General features: G+C 34.4%; 1 protein-coding gene across 1 annotated transcript; it reads left to right on the top strand.

Annotated features, from left to right (window-relative positions):
- Window positions 1-1185: 1185 nt before the first annotated feature.
- On the top strand, window positions 1186-10072 carry LOC150075513 (uncharacterized). Its single transcript, XM_090388524.1, has 2 exons — window positions 1186-1256; window positions 9236-10072. The coding sequence occupies exon 2, from the start codon at window positions 9377-9379 to the stop codon at window positions 10070-10072; it is 696 nt and encodes a 231-aa protein (XP_090244650.1). The 5' UTR covers window positions 1186-1256; window positions 9236-9376.
- Window positions 10073-11486: the final 1414 nt, after the last annotated feature.

The raw sequence follows: 11486 nt of genomic DNA, 5'->3' as shown, positions 1-11486 counted from the left end.
TTTGTATATTTATCAATGATATTGATGAAGGTATATCAGGCTTAGTGTCGAAGTTTGCAGATGATACAAAGGTTGGCAGGGTTGTTAATGACAGTAATGGCAGTGTGCTACTGCAACAGGATCTAGATAATTTTGGCAGATGGGCTAAGAAGTGGCAACTGACGTTTAACGTTGACAAATGCAAAGTACTGCATATGGGTAGAAGTAACTCCAGAGAAACATACGAACTGTGTGGTACTACACTTAAGGTGGAAGAAAATGAAAAAGACTTGGGAGTAATTGTGCAGGCAGATATGAAGTTTTCTGAGCAATGCAGACAGGCTGCCAGGGCAGGTCATGGGGTTTTGTCAATGATATATAGGAATTTTGCTAGCAGGGAAAAGGAGGTGATTATCCCTCTGTATAAGGCAATGGTTAGGCCACGCCTTGAGTACTGCGTACAGGTCTGGAGGCCTCATTTTAGGAAGGATGTAGATTTGCTTGAGCGTGTACAGTGAAGGGCAACAATATTGGTGAGGGGAATGAAGGGATCCTCTTATCAAGAGAGGCTTAAGTTCTGCAAATTGCAGTGGCTGGAGACTAGGCACCTGCGCGGTGATCTGATTGAGGTGTATAAGGCCTTGAATGGGTTGAGCACGCTGAATTCTGATGGGATCCTTCCACTTGTTCAGATTACGAACCTAAGGGGACATAAATTCAAATTAAGAAAGGATAGATGTAGAATAGATGTGCAGAAATTTGCCTTTAGCCAGCGGGTTGTTAATTGCTGGAACAAACTTCCATCTGTCGTTGTGGAAGTTGATAGGTTGAATAAATTTAAGGAGTTACTGGACAGGCATTTGGAGGGAATGGTGTGATTTTTTTTTTTTTTTTGGCTGATGCTGCATAAGCTCATACACTTGTTTTCTTGCATCACATGCCACTACTACTACTACTACTACTACTATCATAATAATGTAAAATAAATGAATGAAGTGACTATAATAATATGAAATAAATTAAGGAAGTGACCACAAATAATATGAAATAAATGCATAGTTTCAACACATGAAAGAGGGCGCTGCTAATTGCAGGGAGTCCTTCAATTATATATATATATATATATATATATATATATATATATATATATATATATATATATATATATACAGTATATATATATTTTTTTCTTTATAGTTTTTTAGGGTTACAACGTGATTTCTACTGAATATCATTTTTAATGTCTTTTCTTCAACTACAGACGGATGCTTGAAACGGTAAGTTATATATATGGGGTGTTTCGATTATATTTGTTCGGTAAAAGTATCCCCTTCAAAGACAGTAATGATGGTATTTAAAGGGAAACTGGATCCTGGTAGATCACCAAATGTTTTACTACATTATTATTATTATTATTCTAAGCCATATGGTGCAAGGAAGCCTGAGGCTTATGCTGCACCAACAAAAAAAAAAAAAAAAAAGAATTACCTCCGAGAGAGAGAGAGAGAGAGTGAGAGAGAAAGAAAGAAAGAAAGAAGTAGAAGGGAATCGCCAAGAAAGAGAAGAATGATGAGCCCTTGGGGAACATGGTAAACAGACACCAACAGTATTAGAGTTTAAGCGAGGCACAATATGGCCCAAGAGGCCCTTGTGCCAAAAAACCCCAATACAACAACAACAAGAGTTTAAGCGTCTAGGAATTAGTTTAGATAACATTACTGTTTATGCCACATCTCGTTTTTATAAGTGAAAAGATTTTCATGGCCGCTCTGATACATATTACTTGAACAGATTGCGGACTGAAAAGGAGATGTTGTATTGTATTTCATTCCATTCCTATTGTATTGTATTATATTTATTCCTGCTGTTAATAGTTTTATAATAATAAAAAGAACAGTAGCGTAGCCACTCTTTTTCGGGCCGGAGGCAAAGAACATATTCTGGCCTCTACTTAATTGAAAATTGCAAAAATAAGAGACATCCAAAGATGCCGGGCCCGTAGGCAATTGCCTTGCCTGCCTACATGGTAGGTACGCCACTGAAAAGAATAGTTGGATTTATTCAAGTTTTCAACTGTCATATATCTTGACAATGGCAAGCTGTTTGAATTTGGCCTTGTGAAGGGTCCTAATTGTTGTTGTGGTGCTGAGGAAACCTCACATTATTATTTTTTTTTTTTTATGTGAACCCCAAACACGAGAGGTATTAGAACCTACAGTACTTAGTACCGTGCTTGGGTTGGAGGTTGAGAAGACGAAAGAAGATATTTGTTGACATTGGACTTGAACTTCTGTAGATTGTAATTTTCAGGAAATACATATGAAGGAAGGTTGTTCCAGAAAACGGCAGTTGAATGAATAAATGAGGAAGATGAAAAGTTGGTTCTGTATGTTTGAAGTTGGACAGATTTTGTATGAGTATAGTATTTACTTAGATTATAGAAGTCAACTGTTATTGGTAATACCTGAATTAAGACCAGTTTGTGAACATGTATATGTAGGTAATAAGTCGTACTATAATGCTCTCCAGAAATTTAGTTATCAAATCTTTATCCCCAGGGGCTCACATCTGGTGAGTACGGGTTTGGCACATCCAGGGTCCTGAGCTGGATATCATCATTCTTCTCTGTCTTGGTGATTTCCTTCTACTTTTGTCTCTTTCTCTCTCTCTCCCTCAGGGTAACTCAGGAATTTTTTTTTTTTGGCTAGTGCAGCATAAGCCTCAGGCTTCCTTGCACCATATAGCTAATAATAATAATAATAAGAGAAAACACTTGCATGCTTTATTATTGTTGGAGTAGATTACTCTCTGTGCAGTTGTACTGCTCCCGTTTCCACTTTTTAATCTGGGTGTGATTTTTTTTTTTTTTTTTTTTTTTTGCTGGCACTGGCGTGGGATATATTACACTCCTGCTGGTTTATGGGCGGAAATGTTTTTTTATTTTATTTTATTTATTTATATATTTCTTATTTTTTTTAAATTTAATTTTAACATTATTTGTTTATTTATTTTTATTTTATTATATGTTTATTTATTTTCATTTTATGTGGTCAATAGTTTGTTGAAATTTGAATCCTGAACTTAAGGTTTTCCACTTCTCCAAGCATGAGAGATGCTGTTCACTATTTTCATGGTTAAAAACCCTTCGGCTTAATTTTCCCGAAGTTTTAAATCCCATGAGTTGGATGTTTTGATTTCTTTATTCTCCAATGAAAATAGTTTATAAACACAATAAATTTCCTAATGATGGTGAATAAACCATCCATATTCTTCATATTTTTCCTCTATTTGGCAGTGTCTTAAAAAATCAGAAGTTATTAGCTGTTGACATTTCCCTTTAATTTTTTATCTTGCCCTTTCAACAGTGTCAAAAGGTCCATCCTAATTTTTAAAATATTCACTGCCTTTCTTAATAAAATAAATTCTCAAGTTATCTCTTACTGGGATAGGCCAAAATGCGACACTGGAATACTTTGAATAAGCATCTTCTAGATTCTTTTCCATTAGTGAATAACTTTCTCTGTTAGATCCTCTTGAGAAGATGACTCTTGTATCTGCTCTTCTGATTTATCAAGCTGAATATCTATTGCACTAGATGTCAAAGGTGTAACATGCTTCAACAACGATCCAGACATTGCTTTCTTTGCTTTTCTCGGTTGAAATCCACTGGGTCGATTTCACTTCATTTGGTTTTTATATGTAGGGACCTATACAAAGAAGTATATTAAAAGATAGAAAATATCTGTCAAATAAGTAGAAATCAAAAATAAAAATGAGTTTTCAGGAAATACAAAGCCTCATCTGTATACTTGGTATAAATCTGCTCACCAAAAATGTGGCGTTAACTTAACTTGTAAGAAAACTTTGTAAAAAAAATGTTCTTAAACTAGATGCTTTTGTAATAAAGTTCTGAATATTGTTTTGATCCCTGGTTTTATGTGCATTGATAACATACCAAAAATTTTAAAGAAAGCATTGCATTCGGTTAATATAAAAATCAAAGTATCTTGTTGATAATTAAATTGTGTCAAATAGAATTTCAACTAACAACTGTAAATTTAAGTGGACAGGGATAAATTTTTAAAAAAAGTTGAAATTATTTAATACATATGTTTTCAAGTGATGGCACCTCTTTCTTGGTAGCACCCAAGGCAGACACCTCCCATTGCTATGCTACTGAGTGTATGTTCTTTATTAAATGTTAGTCACTAGTTCCAACATCACATCATTAAAAAAAAAAAAAATATATATATAGTCATGTCTCTTATACAAGTTAATGGCATGCTTCTTTGTCAATCAAACCAAGTCAATAGAAAATGACCATTAATTAGTAACCAATCAAATTCATAATCCTTGTCACTATGTTGCAGGCATGGCCAAAGTATGGAGTGATTGTCTGGTTGAGTTCTGTGATCAGCTGATTGCTGTGAAAGCATAATTTGAATTTTTTCTGATTGTTTGATTGGATGCAAATTCGCTTCTGATTTTAGTGGTAAATGCAAAATTATCATTAGCTTTGTTTTGTTGTTCAATCTTTTTTTTTTTTTTTTGGTAGTTGTTGGCACATAGGCTTCTCTGGCCATAATGCACCTCCCAAGGTTTTTGCAGTACTTTGATACCAAGTCCGAGGCGGGAATCGAACCCGCGACCTTTGGGTTGCCAGGCAGGCACTTTGCCCACCTGGCTAGCCCGGTCAGCTGTTGTTCAATCAGTAATTGTGCTATCAAAATTAGAGGTTTAGTCATCACTGTCTTACTGCTCTCACATATTTTTCTCCCAGTGAGTTTTTTTTTGTATTCAAGTAGTTTTTTGATGATTTGATTGTTTTTCAGTTATCGTACTAGTTTTTAGTGTAAGATTTTCTTTCAACAGTAGCGGGAGTACGGAGGCAGCCATCCCCCACAAAAGCAGTGGTCTGGGGTGGCAGCCCCTCGAAAAAAAAAATAGCATTTTTTTTTTACATGTGCACGAACAATTCTCATGCACGTGGAATCGTTTATTAAAGTACAGTCGCAAGAGTGAAGATTTGCCACCTGCAAAAAAAAATCATTTTTGTACATTTGCATGAGCAATTGTCATTGTTAATGCACTCAAAATCGTGTAGTAATGTACAGGCTAGAAGTATCAGTGGTTGTCTGGTGTTAATTTTTGTTACTTGTTTTAAAAAAATTTGGGCTAAAATTTGCATTTATTTTTTATTCACCTATTTTTTTTTGCCTTCCTATTACCTTTGTTTTTTCTTCATTTCAGCTCCAACATGTGATGGCACGTGACATCCACGTGTAACATGCAGGAGAGGGAGAAAGCAGTGAGTGGAAGGTGCTTTCACCTGCCAATCACTGCCTTCTTCCTCTCTTTCTTGTCAAAGTTCATAGTTGTACCCATAAACGGGAGTACTACCAGGATCCCAGGTTGGAGTCCAGGCTTCTGGTCCATCTCCGTAAGGACAAAGCCATTGTGGGCCGGTGAGCCAATTTTCTTTTTGTTCCCTTGCTAACTCTCTACAGTACTGCTTGTATTTCATTGCCTATATTCGGATTCAAGAGATCTACAGAGTTCACTATTCCACTGACTGTTTATTTTACAATTTAACTTTGCTTTACCCTCCTAAATTGGAACTAATTTCTCATTACATTTACAAATTGATTGCTGCAGCCAAAGTAGCAACAGCTATTTGGAGCAGTCGTAACCTTGGAAACTGCTCCAAATAGTAGTTGATGCAATAACATTTCTGGCTTATTGCAGCGAGTGTTTCCTTACTATTGTCCCAAGTAAAACAAATGTTAAAATTTTCTGGTGATGTTTGTATAGGGTGTGGTATTCTTTTTACTGTTGGATACATGGTAGTACTTATTTTTTGCATAATGTTGACTGATTCTAATGATTTGATGCGAGTTTCTGTTGCTTACGCATTGTGCAAACATTAATCGGGTCCAGAGACAATATTGAAAAAATATTTCAAAATGGTGGTTTCTGAAGATAAGGTTAATTTTCAGCATTCGAGTGTTGAAAACTTGTCGCAATCTGTTTTCAAAACAATAGTTATCTATCTGGTAATTTGGATGAACAAGCTAATCATATGGAAGTTAAGAACTACCCCATACTGTGGGTGCTTTTATTCATTTAAACATTATAGCTGTAAAAGTGTATACTACCATATCACTGCCAGTTAGCACATCAGGAAAAATGTTTCCTAGGAAATGATATCACCTTAACCTTTTCCTGTTTTAACATTAGCATTAGTAGTGGCATATGATGCAAGAAATCAAGCTTATATAGCATCAGCCAAAAAAAAAAAAAAAAAAACTTTCCGTTCACCTCTCCATTTCCTCCAAAAGTTTGTCCAATTCTTCCTTGAATTTATTTAAACTATCAACAAAGACAGATGGAAGATTGTTCCAGAAATCAACTACTCTCTGGCTAAAGCAAATTTCCATACATCTGTTTTGAAACTAACTTTCCTTGATTTAAATTAATTCTCCTTCAAGTTCATCTGAGCAAGAGGAAGAATCCCGTTAGTATTGAGCTTGCTCGAAACGTTCAAAGCCTTAAACACCTCAATCATATCACCTTGGAGGTGCCTAGTCTCCAGACCTGCAATTTTAAGATCTTAATCCTTTATTGGTTATTGTTATTTGGTTTTTAGGAGCATTAGCAACCAAGGCCATATTGCTCTGGAGATATGGCCTCTTATTGGTTATTGTTATTTGGTTTTTAGGAGCATTAGCAACCAAGGCCATATTGCTCTGGAGATATGGCCTCAGTTGCAGTGGTCATTCCCTGATCTTCCGCATCCTCCATATTTGGTGATCATGGGCTCGAATCCCGGTCTAATCAAGAAGCATGTGCTATGCACTGCTGCTTCTGCCCACCTGGCTATGGAGGCGCCCCTTTATTGGTAAGTGCATCCCTTTTTGGTCCCCTCACCAATCTTGCTGCCCTTCTCTGTACTCGTTCCAGCAGCTCTACATCCATCCTAAAATGAGGCCTCCATACATATGTGCAGTACTCAAGGTTTGGCCTGACAATTGCCTTGTACAAGGGGATAATCACCTCCTTATCTCAGATAGCAAAGTTCCTGTATATTGTTCACAAGACCCCATCACCTGTTTTCGCAACCTGTCTGCACTGCTCTAAAAACTTCATATCTGACACAATTGCCCCCAGATTTTTCATTCTCCACTACTCTGAGTGTATTACTGCACAGTTGTTACGTTACTCTGGGGTTACTTTTACCCATATGCAGTACTTTGCATTTATCAAACTTCATTTGCCAACTCTCAGTCCATGTGCTCTACTTTTCTAGATCCCGTTGGAGCAACATGCCTTTGGTAATGTCATTAACAACCCTGCCAGCCTTTTAATCATTTGCAAACTTTGACATTGAGCCTGTTATACCTTGATCAATATCATTGATGGTGGTATAACAAGCTATTGATGATGATGATGCCATCAATATCATTATATCTACCATAGGCTTCTGTGTTGCCTGATAATTGATATGCATGCCATGCATTTTTCTTCTCTTCCACGAGTTTCGTTAGTTCATCTGACATCCAAATTAGGCCTAAATCTTGAACAATATTTCTTACTTGGTATGAAAAGCCGGGTAGTCTCCAAGATTATTTCCTTGAATGCTTCCCATTTAGAATTTGTTGTTAGTTACATAATCAGTTGGTCCCACAGTTTGGAATTTAAAAACTGTCTGAGACCACCATAATCAAAAACCGTTCCCTTTAGTAGTTTTATCATTAAGTAAAGCCGAGATCAGTACACTGTGATTACTGCCACCTAGTGATTGTTTTATCTGCAGACTCTTGTTGCAGAATTGCCCATGTAAACGAATACAGGAATGGGAAGGAATCAACCACATTTTTCATACTACTGATATAGAGGCTTTCCCTGCAGTTAGGGAAGGCTTATTTCTGTACTGACAATTCCGTCATTCCAAAAAAATTATTTTCCCTTCAACAAACAATCACCTCCATAGCATTTAATTTACTTTCGGTTTGTATATGTAGTTAATCATGTGCCCAAAAAATACTGTTTTATTGTATTAACACTGCTGTTCAGTTCAAAAATTATTTCATTAGTCTAAATAGTTTTGTTGGAATAATTTTCATTTTTATCTTTGTCAGTCATATGGATAACATTCTCAGCATATTCCATTTTCTGTGAGGAAAATGTTTTATTCCAGGTGATATCCATTATGTTGACTTTTGAAGCCTGCTGTGTGGAACTTTGTTCACTCACTTAGCATTTCCTGTAGTTCCATTTAAAATTTGGTGACTTCTAAGAAGATGTAATATATAAGATGTAATTTTGTAAGTTTTTGGTTTAGCAGATAGTGGAGCAGAGTCAATGTTTTGACAATTCTCCAGAAATAAGAGTTGCAATATAAAGTTTGTATAAAAGTTTATTATTAAAGTTCTTTGTATCATCTATAAATTAGAATTTCAGAAATAAACAAGGAGTTACCTTTTATTCAGTCAGTAGGATTTCTTCTTTACCAATTCTCCTTATGTGAATAAATTACAAAATGATACGTTAAAAAACTTGAGTTCTTCACTATTGACACACGGGCAGTCCAACACCGTAGGATCACAATGGTGAACCCCAACCCGACCCCAGAAATAATAACCCCCCCCATGCAACCTTTAGTGAAGGAAGATGTTTTATCATAAACGCGGATTTGAAATACGAATGAAATATTATTAAAATGAGATAAAAGTACTATAAAACAATGAATTTAAAATCCACTAAAAATTCCTCCATTGTTTTATCGTACTTTTATCTCATTTTAATAGTATTTCATTCGTATTTCAAATTTGCATTTATGACAATGTCTTCCTTCACTAAAGGTTGCATGGGGGGGTTGATATTTCAGGGGCGGGGTTTCACCACTGTGATTCTGGGGTGTTGGCCTGCCTGTGCGTCAATAGTGAGGAACACATGAGTTTTTTAACATATCATTTTGTAAAATATTCTCATAAGGAGAATTGGTAAAGAAGAAATCCTACTGACTGAATAAAAGGTAACTCCTTTGTTTATTTATGAAATATTAATAGAATGTAGGAAAAATTGAGCATATGTAAGCTCTCATTTATGTATTATAAATTAGCAGAAGTAGGTAAATGAAAGATATAAAGATATTGTTTAAAAAGTGTAACATAACATGACTCATCTGTATATCTTCTTTGTGAGAACTGTGCATGTATAACCATTTCATATCTTCTCTTCTATTTATATTTTTCAGATTCAGCAAGGACAGCATTATTTCTACTATCTAGTTTAATATGGAAAAGAGAAGTAAACATAGGAATAAAGATATATAAACAATTCCTAGCTGACAAGTAATAATTATCAGCTTCCAAAAGATCAAATTAACAGTCTAAAAATGTCTGTGATTGTAAAGAAGGAACTCCCATCTTGCAAAATGTGTGGCAAGACATTTTCACGCTCAGCTCGTCTAAAACGACATATAAGAATTCATACTCAGGAGAAACCCTTCCTTTGTGAAATATGTAGCAAAGCATTTTCAAGATATGATACACTTAAGAAACATTTATTAATTCACACCACTCAGGAGAAACTCTTCTGTTGTGAAATATGTGGCAAGGCATTTTCAATGTCAACTAATCTAAAACTACATTTAAAACTTCATACTCAAGAGAAATTGTTTTGTTGCAAAGTATGTGGCAAAGCATTCGCAATATTGGGTTATCTGAAGGAACATTTAATAGTTCATTCTGAGGAAAAACCCTTTGCTTGTGAAATATGTGGTAAGATGTTTTCACGATCCAGATGTCTGAAAGACCATTTAATTGTTCACACTCAGGAGAAACCTTTCCCTTGTAAAATATGTGGGAAGTCATTTTCCCAATTAAGTAACATGAAAACACATTTATATGTTCACACTCAGGAAAAACCTCATGCTTGTAAAATATGTGGCAAGGCATTTTCACACTCATCTTCTGTGAAAAGACATTTATTAATTCACACTTCAAAGAAACAGTTCCCTTGTGAAATTTGTGGAAAGGCATATTCAAAATCAGATAGTCTGAAAAAACATTTATTAATTCACTCTCAATAGACTCAATTCACTCTCAATCTCATCCTTTGCTTCTGAAATATGTTGGAGATTATTTCTGAAATGAAATAAGTAATTTTGTTACATACTAATGGAAGATCATTCTCATGTTGAATGTGCAGTAAACTGCAAAGATTCACACTTGTTAGAAAAGGACAGACAATTTCAAATTTAATGCCACATTCCTTAATTTGAATATAATAAAAGCTGTCTGTAAGTTATACTATGCTTCTTTAATATAGTCCATATTTATTGTAATTTGCATTACTGGTTACACAGCTAATTTCTAATTGGTCATATAAAAGTAATTTTATACAAGTTTAACTTTATACAAGTAATAATAAAATTTAAAATGTTAATTTGGACTAATAAATTACACAATTTAGAAAATAGTATAATATATTTGTATATAAAATTTTTCAGAATCACAAAATATGTGTTATTATATTGTTGTTTCTACAATGGGCTTCAGATCAATTTTCTGGAACCATAATTTAAAATTGAAACAGCTAAATAAACACAACAGATCTTTAGAGATTCAAAAATTTAACGCTACTGTAACGGTTAATAGAATATGCTATTTTTTTTTTTTTTTTCATAATGACTAATAACTTTTCTCTTTTAACTTTGGAAGTAAACAATTTCAGCTCAATAACACAATGATATATTCGTAAATCATTTCCTTGTGTTCTCAAACTAAGGTTTTGAAATACTTTTTTTTGTAACTTCTCTATCATTCTGTTTAATAATTTGGGTTGGTTAAGTTTAAAGTTCTGAAGTAATACTTGACTTTTGCTTGAATGAACATACTGTATATTTTTTTTTTAGCAATGAACAAATCTTAAAATACTACAGCCACACTAAGAATTACAGAACACTAGAAAAGATCAGTAAGAAATATATGGAATAATGCCTGTTGAGAATATTGATATTTATTCTTTTTATTAGACAATTGAATTTGATACTGCCACACAAAATTACTCACTATAAAGTACGATACTAAATAAACTAAATAGATATTTCAAAAATTAGTGAATTTCTCTGAGTCTTTAATTTATACATATTAGTTGTAACAGTAATTACGTCCTTTATTGTATAGTACAGGTAGGAAAAATATGCAAAATCTATTGAAATGTGGAAGAATATTTGAAGATATGATACACTTAAACATTTTATTAATTCACACTACTCAGGAGAAACTCTTCTGTTGTGAAATATGTGGCAAGGCATTTTCAATGTCTTCCCTTATTAGCGTAACTGATTGGGAAAACCGTCACTCTTGACATTTGATATTTCTTTGAATAAATCCCACATTATGATCTCGCTTCCACCTACGGTTCCTTTGCATAAAGATTCTTAATACACAAATCACTGCTAGTAACCAGATATTTTCCATATATTGATGTCTTATGTTCAC

The sequence above is a fragment of the Mastigoproctus giganteus genome, chromosome 14, assembly GCF_048544385.1.
Source record: "Mastigoproctus giganteus isolate SK-2022 chromosome 14, ASM4854438v1, whole genome shotgun sequence".
NCBI lineage: Eukaryota > Metazoa > Arthropoda > Arachnida > Uropygi > Thelyphonidae > Mastigoproctus > Mastigoproctus giganteus.
The sequence above is the reverse complement of the archived record's forward strand: the minus strand, read 5'-3'. Positions and strand labels throughout refer to the sequence as shown.

Bases quoted from the DNA above. Each gene is read 5' to 3' on its own strand.
- LOC150075513 (XM_090388524.1), top strand. From the start codon at position 9,377: ATGTCTGTGATTGTAAAGAAGGAACTCCCATCTTGCAAAATGTGTGGC.